At 38.3% G+C, this 19,991-nt stretch overlaps 1 protein-coding gene across 4 annotated transcripts in view; it reads left to right on the top strand.

Annotated features, from left to right (window-relative positions):
• trc (Serine/threonine-protein kinase tricornered) overlaps positions 1-19,991 on the top strand; it is a 171,003-nt gene that overhangs the window by 82,848 nt on the left and 68,164 nt on the right. For 2 of the 4 annotated variants that reach the window (XR_014441995.1, XM_083126448.1), the window contains exon 1: positions 211-694. The exons of 1 other annotated variant lie outside the window; for it this stretch is intronic. Coding sequence is in view for 2 of the 3 variants with exons in the window: in XM_083126448.1 (XP_082982574.1) it covers positions 544-694 (151 nt within the window). In the remaining variant the exon portion in view is untranslated. Of the gene's footprint in view, positions 1-209; positions 695-19,991 lie in introns of those variants that run through there. One more of the 4 variants, XM_083126449.1, reaches the window with a different exon arrangement.

Raw genomic sequence — 19,991 nt, forward strand, 5'->3', positions numbered from 1 at the left:
TCATCTAGGATAAAGGTTTTTCTAATTTCATGCACACTGTAATAATTTTGCCAGTGTCCCAATAGCAGTGTGCCTACAAGATAAATTATGACAAGAGACTGAAAAATTATCGTGAGTTGGCACTCTGCTTGGAAATATGTGTGAGAGGGGTAGGCTAGATCACGGCACGGTACACATACAGACCGTGAAGTTAGATCTTGTGAGAAAGTTGATGCGCGCAAGCGCAAACGCCGAGAGTGGCTTTTTCCGAAAGTCGACAGGTGGTTGCGGCGGTCGGAGCAGTGCTGCAACGTGTATTGTGTTGTGCGGAACGTTTTGTTGTTCTTGTGCTCGTGTGTTGTGAAAAGGAGCTGCTTTTTCTCGGAGTGCCGTGCAGTGATACAAGTTAGTAAACACATTTAATGTGGAGCGTGACGTGATATGTTTCGAGCGACTTCCTCACTGCTTTGGGGAGACTGAATCACCTGTCGTCGGTGGTGGATCCTGTACAACACGGCTGGGGACAAGGCGAACAAGCCCCCTCTAGTGGGTGCCCGAGGGTGGATGCCGGCTTCCAAAGATGCGAGGACAGAAGTAGAGGTCACGCGAGTGGTAAACAAATCTTCAGGTGCCCCAACGTTACTTCTGAGGGGGAGACCTGGTAAAGTGCGTCGGTTTCTTCGCTGGATTAGCGGACTTGGAATGGGCAAGCAAGGTTTGTGATATTTAATCTTGATAGTCAATCAGGTCTGCGCCACATCGCTTTGTATTTAAAAGTTACTTTGTAGGATTTGTTCCTATTAACGTATGTGTGGTCAAAGGAGATTTAACTTAAATCGAATGAAAAGTAAACAAAGCCTTCTGCGTAAATCCTAGAGTCTCATCCAGTGACCTGTATGACTGCAAGCAGTTGATAACGTACTCGGTGCGTACATTTCGGTGGTTCGACTTGCCCAGTTAACCTATTAACATAAAGTGGACTTTAAACAAATTGACTTTGCCTGCTCGGTGGTCGAAGTTCCTCGGTTCGAGGCCCGGTGCTGGCATGGGTTTTCTCTGCGAATAACCCTCCTTCAATTTTATCGTGAAAGCGATACACCAATACTGGCAGAAAAGCAACGAAAAAAAATTAACGTAAATAAAGCAAGGCCACCTGCGCCATTAGTTCTTCGCAGCCTGCGTTGCATTGTGTACAGTGTAACGCTCTACAAAGTAAAGGGTCCCAGGTTCAATTTTTGTGTAAGTATACGTATTTATCATCCACCACATTATTCACCAAATAGAAAGACAGAAGAGACCATTCAACTTCACATAACAGTTTGTCCAGATAAAAGTAAAGAAGGTCAAATCAATCAAATGTTATCAGCTTTTCACGCTATTTAGTTGCCATTAGGACAATTGGCACTCTTTATGCACAGATAGGGTAATCTGGACTGGATCTACAATTTAAAGTGAAATCCGAGCCACTATATGCCTCGGGTATCTAACCCGTGACCCTTTAGTTACACCACGAAGACGTTACCACTACACCATCGAGGAGATCCGGCATTAGAATCATCTCTTTGCCGAGGCACTTGATTATACAAGTAAATTATTTCGTGCCAAGAAAGGAAACTTCTACATAGTTTTGAATCGCCGTCAGCAGTCGCAGCTTCTGGACTGCTTGCTATCCATTGTACGATGTCAAGAGCGTCGTCATTTGTTTGCACGAAGTCATAAGAGGCATTAAATGTGTTGAATTATCAGTTTAGGGTGGCTGGCTCTTTAGGCACAATATTATACGACGACACAGTGCTTCTTTCGCGATTTGATAAATAGGATGATATGTGTTGAAGTAGTATCCATGACATACATTTTACACGTCACTCAAGTTTTGGACATTAAATAAACAAACTGGGAGTCATTACAAATCCATCGTCTTGACTAAAAATAGGAATGAGGGAGTGGGTTATCTTGTTTAAGTAGTCAGTCCTGTATTTTGTAATCATTTCCAGCATTTGAGTTATTTTTTATTAGGAATTCTGTGCCAGAGAGGTTATGACCGCCCCACCTCACCCTTCCCTTGGGCACGCCAGTGTGGAAAAGTGACGCAATATAATACTCGTAGTTTGTTGTTTTACGTCGCTTTTCTGTCGCTTGTGGTTAACCGCGGCGATGAGTGATGATTAGACGACATAGATGAAGGGACCCTCACGTGGCGAGATCGAAAGCCGACCACTTTACGCACATGTCCACTTAGCAGGCTAAACGCTTTAATTAAACTCCTGCCTGAACTTGAAGAAACTTTGCATCTGCAACGTTATAATGTTAAGAACCTACGTTTTAATATTCATTACTTTTTCTTAGGTTTCATTGTTGTTCTATTGATTAAATATGCAGCCTTTTAATCTTTGTTTGTTAATAGAAAACAATACGCTAGGCGGTTCTTAGAACACACAAATACGCCTAAGTTGCAGCCTGGTATTGATCGGCTTCCAAGTTTAATTTGTGTATGGTCCTTATTTTTTAAATATATTTTTTATAATATGTTTCGTTATTATATCACCCTGTGTAAGCAACACAAGAGATGTGTGTATATATACTGTAATATTGATTATGCATTGGGTAACTTTACCGAAGTGGCAGTGGTTCCCCGAAATATCAGAGTGAAAATCTCAGCCTCAATTGGGTAATCTCCGTAAACGTACGTATTTCCCTAACCTAACGGTTACTTCCGGAGCATGCCTTTATCTGCACGTTCTAAGAGTACCATTTGGTTGAAACTGTAAGATAAATACGATGATGACAACGGGAAATCCCAAGAACATCTTCTCTGTGCAGTCTTGAATGAACTTCGATGTATTTCTCCCTTGGCGAATTTCTGTTCTAGCTTTAAGGCTAGCTACAGATGCATGTTTGTGGTTCATTTGCTTATTCTCCTACTGCAACACCAGCCCCTTTTGTTGAATTGTTGACGTTCTGTTCCTAAAGAAAAGACGAGATCAGAGGTCGTCTTATTACTATGGCGCTTGACAAGAACGCCCAAAGAAAATAAATAAAAATGCGCATTTGGAATGAGAATTATGCATTTGAAAGACATTAAAAAAGGGAGCCTAGAACTCTGTGTAGATCAAAAATATACCAAGGGGAGTGCAATGGTCACTCTTTTGGAAGACGCCCAATCAGGGTGGCTTGATTTAAATCACTCTAAATAAATAATTTATATAAGGATTTTGTAGATATAAGATACACTTTTGGTGAAAGTACATTAATGTCGTAATCACTTAAGGGTGATTATTAGGTTCTAGGATAGGAAAATAAAGGAAATAAAATATATGTACTGATGGTGTGAAGCTCATATATGAAAGGAAATGTAAAAGCAGGATTTCTCTGGATTTAAAATTCAATAATTATATGAACAAAAATAGCAAACATTTTGTGTAGAAAAATATACAAAATACTAATCATATAAAACCATAAATATCATTAAACTGTAAATAAACATGGCAGCTGATATTTTTCGAATTTAAGTTAATATTTTAAGTTACAATTATAGAGTATATCGAGAATGTTTTAGGGATGCACGAATATGGCCTCCCTGGCAGAGAGTTGTCAGCGTCACGCTACTAAGCCAGAGGTACTGCGTTCGAACCCTGGCCAAGCATGGTTGTATCATGTTCATTGGTCCATCACCCATTTCATCGGTCCATCCTCATCGTTACGATTAACCCACGTGGTGACAAGCGTCGTAAAATAACCAACATAGAAAAAAATACAAAAAATGTATATCGGACCCAGGATTCCAACGCCCATCCAAAGTTTTACTGTATAGAAGAGGGGCAGAACAGGATATTCGTTCTTCATAATGCCTTTGTTTTTAATTATTTCCGTTACTAATTTACTGCAACGCTTTGTGACGTTCACGCTTCTGGCAGTGCTGTTGTGCATGCCGTGTCAACAAGAAGTCCGTTGTACCATATACATTACTATTCGCCGTGCTAGATGTAGACAAACCTAACAAATAAAAGTGTGTACTCCGGACAAGACACTGTGCAGAAGTTTGCAAATCTGTAGAACGTAAGAAGAAAAAGTTTTGCACAGAGGCTTGAATTATGCATAACGTACTGAAAGGAACCTTTATGTGCTGCACCCTGCAGGCGCGTGCCCTGAAATTTTGCAGAGGGGAGGAGAAGATGATGACGTGATACATACAGTCTTCCTCGTATTCTTTTTTTTTTTTTTTTTTTATATCAAGCCGTGTATTCCACTGCAGACTATCCGCAGTATCAGAGAAGAAAGTGCTAGTTTCTCACACACTTGCATGTCTCAAGTTTCCAGACTCGATATTTGGGGGGGAATGGATGAATGAAGAAAAAAAGAAAGAGAATTTCCAAGAGAGGATACTGCAATGCAATACGCATGTAGCATTCGTAATTTTTCTGCATCCGAACTCTATGTAAATTGGCAGCCGTAGTCTGCAAAATAAGAGCCGCCCCCCGTGGCGGAGTGGTTGTTAGTACATCGCGCTACGACACTAGGAGTCCCGTGTTCGAATCCCGGCTTGGGCGTTGATGTTTGTGAGTGTCCATCAATTTCATCATGTCATCACTCAACTTTCTGGCAAAGGAGGCAGGTGTTAAGCTACTGACAAATATTTTGAATGAACTTAAGGGTAAATTTTGATCGTATTAATTCTATTACACTATTTGCTTGGAGTCCAAAGTATTTTGTATATTTTTATTTTATTTTACGTCGCTCTTCTTCCACTTTTGCCTAATCGCGGTGATGATCAGTCGTGATTTCATATAATTGATGATACCAACAATGAACACCCATGCCCACACCAGTATTCGATCCTGGGAACTTGTCCTTTTAAGAAAATATTTAATAAAGTATCCCCACAGTTATTGATTGTTTGCATAGGCATCATCCCACCAAGTGCATTGTCTCCATGTTAATCTATACAAACACCCCCCCCCCTCACACACACACATATCCTGAAACTTGACCAAGCATGATAGTTATAATGCATGAATGTATAAAAGATAACGTAACTCTTGAAATACATAACCTGCAGGGCGATTCACGAAAATGACTACAAAATCGAGTCTACAACGAAGTAGTCGTTTTTAGTAGTAAAAGATGTAGTAAAGTGCGATTCACGAAACCGTCTACTAAGAATCGACTACATCTTTAATTGTCTACAGCGCACGGCTACAAGGAAAGTGGTGAACTTGGCGAAACTAAGCAATATCTATGGAAATAATCGATATTTTTATCGATTGTTGTGCTATTTCCTTGACATTATCGATGCATGTCGTACTTCGAGATTCCGAGAGTTGTTTGTTTACGCAGAATGAATAGAAAACTAGTTTAGTTTGTTAAAACTGAGAAGTAATCGTAATGTACGCGTAACCGTAAAGTAATTTGTATAAAGTGAAAATACTCTTTGAATTAAAGCAATTGTGTGTAAATACACGAAATTTAATAACAGATGCTATGTTTTACCTATGGTTTTACCTTACCTTCTACTGTATGTCACTGTTGAAACAATATGCGGCAGAACTAAGGAATACTATTTTTCTTATGTGTTGCAATTCATGATTGATTGATTTAGTTTATTGGTAACACTTTACTATACCGGAGACGGAGTTCTTCAAATTTACAGGAGAAAGTACTTACGCAAATCATTTTCTGTAGCGTTGTTGATGTTCGGGAATGTAGTTTTGATCCATTTTAATGCGAAAGCATGTGGTTTTCTACGAAAATCTATTTCCGACGCGCTATTGCTGCTGCCGCCATTTCCTTTCTGCACGAGAGCACAATACGCTCTCGTATTTTCCGTATATGCTAAATTGAACGAAAGGAGTGCTAATGGAACCTAACCTAATAGGCATACCTCGTCCCCGTGATGGTTCGTGAGGCTATCGTGAATTTTTGGGGCTGCCCGTGAAAGTTTGTGGGAAATAAGGAACAACAGTAAGTACTCATTATTGTAAGAAATAGACATTATTTTCGTTAGAAATTCATTATTTCACCTAAACAAATGTTCCGCAATGCAGAATAGTACGTTAGCAATGTAAAAAATTGCGAAATAAAACATTGATAGGTGTCTCCGGTATAGTAAAGTAGTACCAGTTTATTTTACTTCGCGTGTTGTGCCTCTTGGCTAATTTGCAAAGATGGGATGAGTGATGAAATAGATGAATGGACATTCACAAACAACCAAGCCCGACCGGGATTTGAACCCGGGACCCTTGGCATCGCAGCGCGATGTGCTAACCACTCGGCCACAGGATCAGGCAGCTGATTTTTCATGCTTTGCCATTATTATCTATAATGCAGGGAGTAAGAAACCATTAAATTATCCACCCATTGAATATCTCGTGAAAACTCAATTTTCTTCTTTTTACAAATGTCAAATTTTTAGTTGTTTGGCATTACATTTTCTTAAGTTAGTCGTTCATAGCAGAAACGTCTACGTTTTCTTAACCTGTTCAAACCCATTAAGATTAACGTTGCCAGTTTCGTACGAACTGTTTCTCTTTACTCAACTTTATGCACAAATAGCCCTGCTGAGCAGCCATCATCTTATGCTAAGCACATGACATACACATTAAAAATAATACTAAAGAAATTATTTACACTTTTAGTGTCTCTTCTGTACTGTTTTCAGTACATCAACAGGTGTTTTGAAACATCTACTGTGTGTAGATTTTCAAGCAGATATGAAAACAAATCGTTTATCATGAGGAATGACAATTTATATTTACAACCAATATGTTAAAGAAATGGTAGGCGAGTTGTCCATAACAGTTTTTATTTGGTCTGTTCTACACAATGTGAAATTTAAATGAAAATGTAAAAAAAGTGGAGGACAATATGTGCTTCACTTCAACAGAATTCCATTCTTTAAAGCAACATATGATGTGGAATGAAAAAAATTAAAAGATATGAACTATTTGCCTATTATTTTTTTCTCTTTACTGTACATTAGATCTACTGTAGGTGTTTGGTAGAAAACCATTCAGTTTCAGTAGATTTCCAAGAAAACAGTAGAGTACAATTGATAACAGTTGTAAATAGAAATTCCCAGCTAATCGGGCCACTATGTACCTCCACTGAGTATCAAACCTAGTAAAGTAGAATCTGAACAATTGGAATCACTAGCGAAAATTAAGTTCAAGGTTCACGGATTACAAATGTCACTAATTATTAGAACAAACATTTGAATGTTTTTGTGCTCAAAAATTGTTCATGCCTTGAACTTGGCCAAACTTTTAATTGATGAATAAAATATTGTCATGTTACATGCTACATTTGTACATATGAATTTCGTTTCTGACTGAATGCACATACTACGGAAACATAAAAGATGGCCTACATGTTACTTCTTTTTTCTTTAAGGACGATTTTCATATCCCATGTTATACTGTATGGAATTCTCAGCAGACAGTTATTCATTGTTTGTTGCCAAGAAGATGGACTACTACTGCCACCACCTGGCAAAAAAACAACAACATACATTTGCATTATCTATAAGCAGCTAGTGACAGCAACTTGGAGTATGGTAAAAGCACCAAACCGTGACATACCTAACCTACTCACACCTGCATCTGAGATCAGAAATAAATCAAACATAACCACCCTAACCTTTTCAGATGTTTGTTTTTGCTATCAGATGCATATGCTAGTAGGTTTGGTGTTTTTAGCATGTAACACCAAGCTGCTGTTAGCTGCTCATGTAATATCTATGTATAAGACAACCACTTACATCACATTTGCTTACACCTCAAATTTACAGAAATTTCATTCAATGAGAATTTCAAGAAATTCTTAAAAGTTACACACATCACAATTTGATACACTCCAGAATATACCTTGCATTCCTGTTGATAACAAAAAAGAAATGTTGACATTTGTAACAATTTGGATTAGAAATCACTGAACGACTTGAGATGACCGGACCCCTCTCCGATTTTCTTCACATTTGGCATACTCACTAATTGAGGCCTCCAAATCACGAATCTGAAGTTAAAATTTGTCGGAAACGTCTAGAAATTGCAAAATAAGCTAAAATAAGGCGTTAGTTTTCGGAATGGAAACTGTCGATTTTCGAGAATTTTTTTGTTTCACAAACAAATATATATATGCCTGATACTACCACGACACCAAATTTTAACTATGTTTGCCTAACCTAACCACGTGCCAATGGTTCGCAATTATTTCCAATTTCTAGATCCTGATACTACCACGACACCAAATTTTAACTATGTTTGCCTAACCTAACCGAAACTAACCTAATCACGTGCCAATGGTTCGTGAGGCTAGCGTCAATGGTTCGCAATATCTAGACGTGACCGACAAATTTTAACTTCAGATTCGTGTTTAGGAGGCCTCAATTAGTGAGTATGTCAAATATGAAGAAAATCGGAGAGGGGTCCGGTCATCTCAAGTCATACCTAAAATCACACAATAATGAAAGAACCAACTATATGGGATTATAGATTTAAAATAAAAATGCTCTGTTCACATATTTTTTTAACCTATTTATTGATTTATTTATTGCATTGGTCTTCTGCTACTTTTGGCTAATCATGAAGATGGGGATGAGGAATGACATATTTAAATTGACGAAAGGACACTCACAATAACATCCATGTCCTGGGTAGGATTTGAAGCCTTAACTCCTGGCATCATAGCAAACTTTGCTAACCTCGATAACAGTTCGTTATATCGGAGACACATTTCTTAATTTTTACAGAAGAAACTACTTACAACCTTCGTCGAGGTATTTTCTTTCATCCTGGAATCTATTTGAAAGGGAAATCATGTATTTTTCAAGAGAAACATCTCAGCAACGCACAAGTGCCATTGCTTTCGCTACGTGAACTGGATCCTACATACGTTTGATGATGTAACCCCATCAGTTTCCAACCCCCCTTTTTTTAACTAAGCTTGCCTAACCTAACCTAACCTTATCAGAAATGGTTTGTGGGGCTATCCGTCAGCTACCCATGAATAATATACAATTTGCACATGTGACGAACATGATAGTAGGTATTTTTCGGTAAAGAAGGTTGGAAACACTGCATACCTACAACAGTAGTCAACCTCTGCCCACCATATTGTGTGTTACGGAAGCGAAAAAAGGAATAATAAAAACTACTCTCTTTGAAAAATTGTGTTTGTTTTTGTGTAAAAAGCATAATGGCACCTTGAACTATGTTTCACAATACACAATTGGTAAGTACGAACCATGCGAAACACAAAATATCCAATTTTAATGTGTCTCCGATATAACGAACTGTTACCCTAAACTCTTTACCTATTTACACTAGAATGCTTTGGTGCACCAAATTAATTTTTAAAAAATCATGTTCTAATGCAATTTCCTCTCATTGTTTAAAAAATTACTAACCATTGTTATAACTGTATCTTTAGTCAAAACAAAAATAAATGTCTGATGAAAGGAGCGTGTGTTCTCCTGAAACGTCAGAAAGAAAAACTGTTTTCTTATGCTTGTAATAACCGTAAACTACAGGAAAATATTTCCTCTCATGTATTAACTATTTTGAAAGTTATGTTGTTTTACAATAATTGCTACCACAATTTTTTAACCGTTAAAAGATAAGTAGTGTTACATAATTAAACATGAATGTGCTGAGGGGTTGCCAATAGAGGAAATATAGTGCTTCTTGTTTATAATAGTGATATCCCTAATATTTTATATGCATCGAAAGATGTTTTATGCTGGCTGATACAGGATTTGAACTGAGAAGTTTATGTACAATACACTTCCCAAGCACAAATCCCATACCGTGCCTTGCATTAATGCTCCTGAGTCTGGATCCCAGGGAAGCCAGAATGAACTTGGAACCTGAGAAAAATAAAAAATATATATATAGTTTGCACATGGTAATGAACACATAATCGTCACAACAAACTCTAAATGTTTACATGTGTTTGTGTCAGTACAGTGTACTCTTTTGTTCTAGCAGATAATATGTGCTCTATCTACACTATGCCCTAAGTATACAACGTGCTCTATCTACACTATGTCCTAAGTATACAATGTGTAAATAAAACCTGCTGTAAAGTACAATTTTTATCCACATCTAATTTTTAAATGACATATGTTTCAACAATTTGTATTAATGCATGATCATTATAAAAATTATTTCATAATAAATGCATAATTATTGTGCTGTGAAATTTAGTTATAAATTAAGTAAATGCTTAATAAATTTATGTAAAACTATATTTCACACAAATCTTGAGCACTGCACAAAGAAGAAAAATAGCTCTCATGGGACTTCATTGAAGCCCATGTTAACAATTGAGACGGTTAGGTTGATTTGATTTGCTTTATTTTGCTTCACTTTTGGCTAATTTGCGAAGATGGGAATGAGGGATGATATGATGAAATTGATGGATGGACACTCAGAAACAGCCATGCCCAGGTCAGGATTCGAACCCGGGACCCCTAGCATCATAGCACGATGTGCTAACCACATCGTTGGCAATTGAGAAGGCGAATGGAATGGCATGGATAAATAACAATAATAAAAACATCATCACAACGATTGTACATAACTGGCAAAAATATAGGCTGCTGTGATAAGTGGTGTGTGTACTGTGAACATTTTCGATGCATGCGTTTGTATGATTTAGTAACCTTAAGTAGCCTATCAAGAGTTTTCATTTCTTTTCAGAAATGTTTCCACTATTTACTTTTGTACTGTTACAGCCATCAATAACCTATGCACATTTTTTTTTTCACTTAAGTTTGTGCTGCTTCTTTTCATCCGTCTGCCTGGAAGCACGTTTGTACAAAACCAAACTGCATACTGTTAGGGCTTGACTTCCGTATAATTACGATTTTGTCATGGCTTATGGGATGCATAAGATTCAAAATGAGTCGTTATTATTTATGGTCTGTAGAAGATGAAATTGCTGTTTTTAAATCGCATGAAATCCTAGGTAACAGTTACGAATGTTTCATGATTTTTCACAAATTTTATAGGAGTATTAGGAAGTGTTTACAAAACTGGAAATGATTGTGGGAGTAAGTTAGAAACTTGGAGAAACTAATTAGCACAGTTAAAAGTTGCACAAAGTATTAATTACAAGATAAATTATGTTTTGAAATGTATTGTGCACGAGCAGGAATGCCTGCAAAGAGGTGCTAACAAATTATGCCTACCAAACTTAATCTGCTCGTGGAAGTGTATTTTCATATAAATTAGTGCAAGATATGGATAATTATTATTATTACTAACTTGGATTACAGGAGGTTGAGAGAGAAACAATCCTTTTGTTGGGAAAATGAGGTTCCACAATTTTGATCAATCCGGCACCTCCTGTTCAGTGACAAATTACTATGAAGATATTTTCGAAACAGAAAAAGGATTTCCGATATCTCTCAGATGTGTTTTAAGTACACGCAAATGCCCACTGTCATTTCCTTGTGCTTTTCGAAAACGTGAAAACACAGATTATGGGCCATTTTGGAAGCTCTATTTTCTTCTTTGAAGTTGGATGTCATACACAAACACAGAATATGACGAATGTAGTTCGCTGTAGCCCGCTCTAGGAGGGTTAAAAAGGGTCCTACAAGAACTGTCTACAACTGTAGCCCGATATGTAGTCGACTGTAGCCTGTAGACCGCTGTAGACAGTTTCAAGAATCGCAAATTCAGGAAATGACTACAAATTTGACCACAAGCCTGACGCGGCTACATATTAGACTACATATCGGACTACTAACAGTTCGTGAATCGCGCCGCAGGACAACCAGTTGTCATGTACTTACTGAAGAAGGCTACTGAAATTCCTGAAACTACCTAAAAAATAATGCATCGTCTATTCTCTTTTGATTTTTACCATTACCTGGTTTGTTTGCAAAAAGGTAATATAAATTATACAAATACGAATTTAGAGCGTATTTTACTTATATAACAACATCAATATTAACTTGAACGTACAATATAAAATATAATGCCCAAACTGCAGATAGATAGTCTTTTCTATTGTCGTATTATAGAACTAGAACTCGGTCTTCCGAGGTTCCATTTCTATATATATATATCAAAGATCTTGCTTGTTTAAAAAGCGAATAGATATGAACCTCCAGTATTTTATCAAATCGTGACTTTCCCTTTCCATGTGTGTTTGCGCTAACAACTCACAACCTGCACACTTCTAAAGGAGAGAATGCACACCCTGCATAATAGTTATTCGCGACTCTGGAGAGTCACGACTGTCTAAATATTTGCACGCCCGAAGTTAAAGCACTTTACGCAACCGTGGCGTAAGAACAATGCCCTCCACTTTGATAACCGGTGTATCATGTAGTCGCGTAGCACTTATCGTATTTTTTTACGTGAGGAAACGTAATGAAAGGCTGCAAAATCCACTCGTAATGGTTCCCCAAGAACGAAGGAACAGAGCGTAAGCTCAAGTGCGTGTAGCGGCGGTTCTTGGCTCTCCAATTGTAGGATTTCGTAACCTCAAGTAACTTAACCTCGGAAGTGGAACAGCCGTGACTTTGCTTTCATTTTTGTGGCACGAGAACTGGTTTTGCTTTTGGACCCTCCACTTATACGAATCTATTTTTTCCCGTAATGTTTCCTTGCAATTTGTTTTCTGTCAAGCTTTCCGAGCAGTGTTGCTGCAAATACGGGAAATTTCCCTCATTTGTGGAATATTCGATCATGCGCTGATCGCTGTATCACGTTCTCGGAGCGGTGTTGCCTACTGAAATTCTTGCCAAATTTAAGCGAAATAAAGATTTTATTTTTCTTTATCGCATAGGACAATGTGAAATTGATATTCATAGTTCTATTTGTCACCAGAAAATGGAAAATTCTAAGCAGAATTTCGGCAGTGCCGCGAAGTTCTTTTAAACATCATCATGAGTGCCCCTGAACCTCAATTTCTACAATTAAATGCAATGCTCCAACTTTATACTATCTTGTGAGGGAACAATCCAAAATTGTCATTTGCATAAAAATGCAAGTATTACACATAATTCAGTTAGAAGATAGAAGGTATTTTACATATTGTTCGTTTATTTTAACTTTCTGATTTACTTCTGTTTTGTATTGTGTCCCACCCGTGACACCAAAAAACAATTAATTTCGCCTTTAACTGTCACATTTCACCCTCAACTCCACTAGAACATTCAAAGGTCAATTACATTTTCTCTTTATCTTAAATAATTTATTTTTCATCATTTGACAATTCACAGAAATTAAAAATAAATTTCTTATTAAGTGAAAGAGGCAGTGTTTCGTCTGTCCCACCCGTGACACAAAATTGTTCACTTACAGCTACAAATCAGAGAAAGTATTTTGAGGGTAGTTATATTTAAAAAAAACGTATTTCATTGCACAGAAACTGTAAGAAAAATGTTGTTTAACTATCAGTAGAATAGTTACTTTAATATAAAAATGTAGTTCGCGTATTCCATCCGTGACAATGGAACGAGTAAATTAATTATCGATGAGGATCATAAGACACAATTGCACTGTATGTATGTTTAAACATGTATGTAATAATACCAGTCTTTGTAGAAGAAATTCCAGGGAGTTTCCTCAATTCTTAGTGTTGCAGAAGTATGCCATAAGGTATCCTGCATCAGGTGATTGGAATCGGGACATGCATCGTTATAAGATAACTTGTCACTCATGCCAGCAGGAATTGCAATCGGGACATGCGTCATTGTAAGATAACCTAGCAGTCTCATTCCAGGAGAACTTTGTTTCATCCTATAAGTAATACGTTAGCACTTTTTGATTGTTCTCCCTTTTAGGAATGCCAGCGGTTTGTATTCTTCTTCGACTACACACGACCAGGGTTGCTCAGTGATGTTTTGTCGTCTGGGTTTATAATGGTAGCGTCATGGACGATCAATTGCCGGTTGCTGCAATGCGTATCTTCTGAGTAGGTTAGTCCCGGACACGGGTTGCTTGTGCGTATGTAAGCACGAAACGAAAGTGGTAGGGGAAAATGTAGCAGCAACGAAAATTATGAATCGCCAAATGTCATGGTTAAATTTAATATTGTTTGTAAAGGTTTGTCCATTATGTGCCCTGTATTTTAATACAAGAAGCCCTGTTTAGGGTTATTCAGTAGTTACGAGAAAATAATTACATCCATTCACATTTTTAACAATAGCAAATCTTTGAGAAAAAATCATGAGAAAATTACCTACTTATTTTTGCCTAGTGCCCAATTACGAAATAGTTTTTGTGGCAGTTAGTTTTGTCTATGCTTTCACACACAAACACGCACAGTGAGTGAAATTTACCGTTTGCACATTTTCTTCCTATGTGGGGAAATTATTTTTACAGTACCTGAAATGCTAGTATGTACTTAGAAAGTAACCTCCACTTTATGGTACTCCCTCTGTCCCATAATTATTGTCCGGTATGCCAAAATGGTAACTTTTTATTTAGGTTCTTTTGGATACTTGATTGGCCAATTTGTACTGATCCTTGAGTAATAACGTTGTATTACACATTCCCGTGTTTCATTTTCTTCTTCTGTATACACCAATGTCACAGTTTGAATATCAGACAATTATTATGGGACAACAAACAAAAGTGTACCGGACAATAATTATGGGAGAGAGGGAGTATTTCAGTTTTGTCATACGGTTTCGTCTGCATGATTTGGGAAAAGCAAACTTCATTCCAGGTAGGGGACCCACAACCAGCATAATGCTCTGTGGCTTGTTTGTTGCCCTTGTGTTCTTCTGTGTGTTGGGTAACGGGTTCGTCTCCATAAGGTTTGTTCTTCTAATTCATTGCCATTTTAGTCGCAAATAAAAAATGGAGAAGGCAGCATTAGAGGTCTAACGCTCCCATTATAATTCTCGATGATCAAATCGATCAGTCCATTTCAGATTTGAAAATGTTTACAAGATTCGAGAAGCATCTCTGAATCCACGTTCATTACTTCTTCCACTAGACTCCACAGGATCTCCCCTAGAGTGTAGTAGATTACACTGTTGCCTTGTAATATCCCAGGTTCGTTCCCTAGCGGGGCCTCATCGCACAGTGATTTAGTCCAGTCCAGATTAGCCTATCCGGATATAAAATTGACTTAAAACGAATTTGGTCTCATTGATGACCGAGCACGTCCGCTCGCGATCTTTTCATCGAATATTCCAGGTTCGAATCTCGACATGGATGTCCTTGTGAATGACTTTTCATCCATTTCGTAAAATTATCATTCATCCTCATCGTTCGCGGCTAGCTTAAGAGCCATCAAAGCGGCGCAAATTAACGAACACAAAATATTCTTCCACCTTGAAGCAGGGTTGTTAAAGGTCCAGGAATTTTAACAATTCCGGTCCAGGAGAGAAAATCAGCAAGCGTAAATGAGTTCTGGACCGTAAGGAACCTTTTTATCTGTAAAGTATTTCAATTCGGTCCAGGAAACTTTTTCCCCGATCAATTTAAATACGGTCCAGGAACCTTTTTCCCGGAAGACATTCAATTCGGTCCAGGAACCTTTTACCCCGCACCAATTTAATTACGATCCAGGAACCTTTTTTCAATCTAACAATACGCAACTTTGACAGAATTTAAATTGTGCGAGAAAAAAGGTACAGGTTCTCCAGCGGAATCCAATAGAACCCATTAGAATTTATGGGTTCCTGGACCTTCAACAACCCTGCCTTGAAGCCGCAACTACTCGCCCAGAAAGATAGAAATGCTATTTTGTCGGAAGCTACCGCTAGACACTATCAACAAACCTTGAAAGAATAAAATCATCCACAAATCCAGTGTCTATGATCAGTCAACATCGTTCACTGTTTGCCCCGAATACAAGTTTCTCCTTGAGCCAAATCGCATCCCGCGATTAATGATTTAGGTTTACTTATACGATTGGTGGAGTATTTTCTGAGCTGATAATATTTCTAAAGATGCGAAGACAAGAGTTGCATGCTAACCGCAAATCAATCGTTCCTCGAGCTATCGCCGGAGTCTATAGAAATCGTTGCGATGTATGCCTGCATAGGTGCGTGTGAACTGACGTTGAAACGTGCAGCGGAGATTACCATCGTTGCCCTAGTTTCTATCCCTCACATGAGGTAAGATTATATCGGAGTTTCAAAACGCCGCAGCGCAAGTTTCAAATGGTAGAAAGTCTTTTTTTTCTTCTTCCTCCCTGCAAGATACGTTCCTTTGCCAACATGTATGCACCTGTACGCGTGCTTTCTCGTGTAACATTCTGGGAGGAAGCATTTCAGAAATGCCCTATATTGCACAAGAGGAGGAAGCAAAAGCCGTGAGATGCGGCTGTGTAAGGTGTCGTGAGGTTTCCTGTGAAACGGGGTACATCCGCGGAACGTTGAGAAAACGGTAGAATCCAAGGATTCTTTCGGTGCAAACAGGATTTTTTCACCGTATCTTTCCCACTTATCCGCTTTGCAAAAGGAAACGTTGATTGCAATCTCAGCAAAGGCATTGGCTAGGAATGATGTGGAGACGCGACTTGTCAGAGTCTCGATCTCGTCTCAAGTTGTAAAAACCTGTCCCGTCTCGGCAAAATCTACGTAGGTATAGAGTACCTGCGTAAACAACATGTGATCGCACAAACCTGCTGGAAGCATTTTTCCTTTTGTCGCCATGTTTCGACGCTACCAGCCCTCGAAGAATTCAATTTCATGTTATCCAGAATTAATGCAACTGCGCAGCATAGGTCCACAATTAACATAACACTCGCCTTGATGCACAACATTGTTAAAAACTGCTCCCCAGAATACTTATACCATATGATCTGTTCTGGTAGAATATCGGTCGAACATGATATCCGCAAGAAATTCAATCTAAAAATACCCATGCATAAAACCACCTACAACATTGTTACATGGATTAGAGAATGGAACAAACTACCTGCACCATTGACTGACCAACATTACAATTGCACGTACACTTATACATCATGTAACGCATAGCTATTACCCCCCACAATATACTACTAAAAATACTTATTACGTGCCTTTAGTGCACAGTTTAAATATTATTCAATTGAATGCATTATTCTATCATTGTGTAATCTTTGTATTACCTTTATTGTATAATCATGATCATTGTTTTCCCCCTTTGTTTCTCAGTGATTCACTATATCCGTGACAGGCCATGAGGCCGAAACACACTTGCTTAAAGACCCATTCAATTCTGTTCATCTAATCTCGCTCTTGGTAACGTGCCTGAAGAAGTCGCCAATATTTAGTTTAGGGACACTTTCCAAATATACTAAAGTCTCGAACGAGACCGACAGCGTCTAAGTCTGTCTCGTCTCGATTATTTTTACAGAGTAGTCTCGGTAACATCCCTAGCATTGGCCCTTATCACCCCCCCTCTCCCCCCTTACACACACGAATTGTGTGTGGTTTTCTTCTTCGGAGCCCACTCTGTTACTTATGGCTAAACGCAACGGCGAGGTTGAATGATGATTAGATTAAATTGATGAACACCAATGTCGGTGCAGACAATCGAACCTGGAACTTTCGGTGACGAAATCGTGAGTTCGTCATTCAACGCGCTCGATCATCGGGGTGACGTGCGATCCGAAACTCTGAAATTTGTCCCCATCCGGACCCTCTCAATGTAGGCATTAGGGTGTAAGAGAGAACTTTTTCGAAGATACCCAAATGTCATCCTCCCTTCCACGTAGTACACCCTGGTCCTTGTGTGTGTCCTTTCATCCAATTCATCCACATCTTCGCGATTAGCTAAATGTGGCAGAAAAGCGAAGTAATTGAATCAAATCAAAGTTGACATTGGTAAGCGTGGGTTAATGACGTCATAAGAACCTGAAATCAATTTCTGCATGTGGCTGTGATGCCATTGCAAATTAATAGACCCATTTTTAATTAATCATACGTATCTGAGCATAAAGTGGACCTAAAACAAACAGGTCTTTCGCCACGAAGGAAGAAATACGTACATAGGCCAAAACCTCATTCTTAACGATAATTCAGGCCTCCCCGATGGCGCAGTGTTAGCGTCCTCACATTGTAATGAAGGGGTCCCGGGTTTGATACCCGTTTGAGGCTCGTAATGGTTCGGATCCCACTTCAAACTGTAAGTCCAGTCCCTATTAGCCTTACTGTGCATAAAGTGTTTGTTTTGTTTTTTATTGCTAGGCATAAGTTGTTAGGACATTTCATAATGACCAGGGCATTCGTAGGCCATTGACCTCGTTTCGCTGCCCTTTTATTCTGAATTCTGATAAATATGACGTCAGGTGGGTGCCGAACCGTAAATCCTGATAGCAATGTAAAGAGCTGAAGGATTGCTGCACGAGCAGTCAACATGCAATGGAATAATATACATAAAATTTCCATGCAAACGCTGTCTGTAGAGCGCCGTAATGTGATCGTAATTATTATTTAAAATTTATAAGGAAAAACATTCCATTTAGATTAAGAAGGAAAACATTGCCAAGAATGAATCGTGAACATTTTCCGCAAATCTAGACTGCATTTGTTTGTGCATGTTTAAGAGAGATTATTTGTAGTAGTAAAGCGGGCCTTGCGGAGTGTACAGTGGGCAATGTGTGTACTTTCTTTGCGTCCTCCCATCGCTTTTGACCCAACATATAAAAAAAAAAGTCAAACGCAGGAAAGGATGGCAATATATAGGACAGACTGTTAAAAGATTGGATGGTTGTTTTAAGTTCACTTTATTCACAGAAAGGCTAATCAGGACTAGACCTATAGTTTAAAGTGGGATCCGAACCACATTGCTGTGTGCCTCCATCGAGAATCGATCCCGGCACCCCTTGATCACAAGGCGACGATGTTACCACTACGTCATCGGAAAGATCCTGACTGTTAAAAAGAAAATGATTATGGCCCCCCTCCTTTTACGAAAGTCATGAGCACACCACCGAATGTAACGTAAAATAACTTACAGTATGCTATTATATAAGCAGATTCAATAAGTTGGAATTAATTTCCTTGTCTGTTGTACTTTGTGATCATTTGACGCACATTGCTGTTGCTTTTCTGTTTGTTTTCATGTTAAATATAATGAGATTTCATTGAGATTTCGAACGATCTCACCACCGAAGTTTCCGTGTTCGAGTCCTGGTCTTGGCATGCGCATTTCCTTGAGTACCCCTTCATCAATTTGCATAGATTGTTAAATTTATTTAGAAAGTAAACACAATTTCTGGTTGATATATATTTCTGTCTTTACTTTGTCTTGCACTTCCTGGTAATGATTTTCCTTCACTTTTATTTCCTTCAGGTTTGCATAAAATTTATTTGCATTTATGTTGGTAAGGAACGTGTAAGCTTTTGTTAAACTTTCGGTTTCAATTCTTCAAAATCGTACAGACCAATACGGTATGTGATTTCTCCCTTCACGACCCCCCAAGACTTTCCCAATGTCATGTATTCGATATTTGATGTCTTCTGCATGATATATGCTCAGTTTGACTGATCTCTCTGCCGCTGCAGTTTCCGGTTTCGAGCCCCGATCTTTGTATTGGTAATGTTCGTGAGTGTTCCTTCATCAGTTCCATCTGATCATCACTCATCCTCATCGTCGCAATTAGACAAAAGTGACAGAAAAGTGACGTATTTTTTTTTTTAAATGACCATACAGATTTTCCGAATATGACCTAGACGATTTGCCATCAAAATATCGTTGAAATGAGGTATTATTTCCAATTCCTCGTCAATTAATCATTATATCTCATCTCGTAGTAGACATTTATATGCAGCAACACTTTAAATCATTTGTATTTCATGAACTAAATGTTTTAACGTTGAAAATTTATTGGATCTTTATCAATATTCACATGATAATAATTTTGCAAAGGCAAGTTTTTTTGTAGAAATGACTTTTGAACTGTGATTTCAAAACATGACTGCATTTCGTTATATTTATCAAGAATGAGAACCTATCCGGCAGCAATTCTTATCATAGAAGAAATCGATGAGTGCCAGCTTAACCGTGTATATTGAGCTCAAATCCTTTCCCTATTGCAAGAATACGAGGTTG

Source organism: Lepisma saccharinum, chromosome 8, assembly GCF_977018435.1.
Source record: "Lepisma saccharinum chromosome 8, izLepSacc3.1, whole genome shotgun sequence".
Taxonomy (NCBI): Eukaryota; Metazoa; Arthropoda; class Insecta; order Zygentoma; family Lepismatidae; genus Lepisma; species Lepisma saccharinum.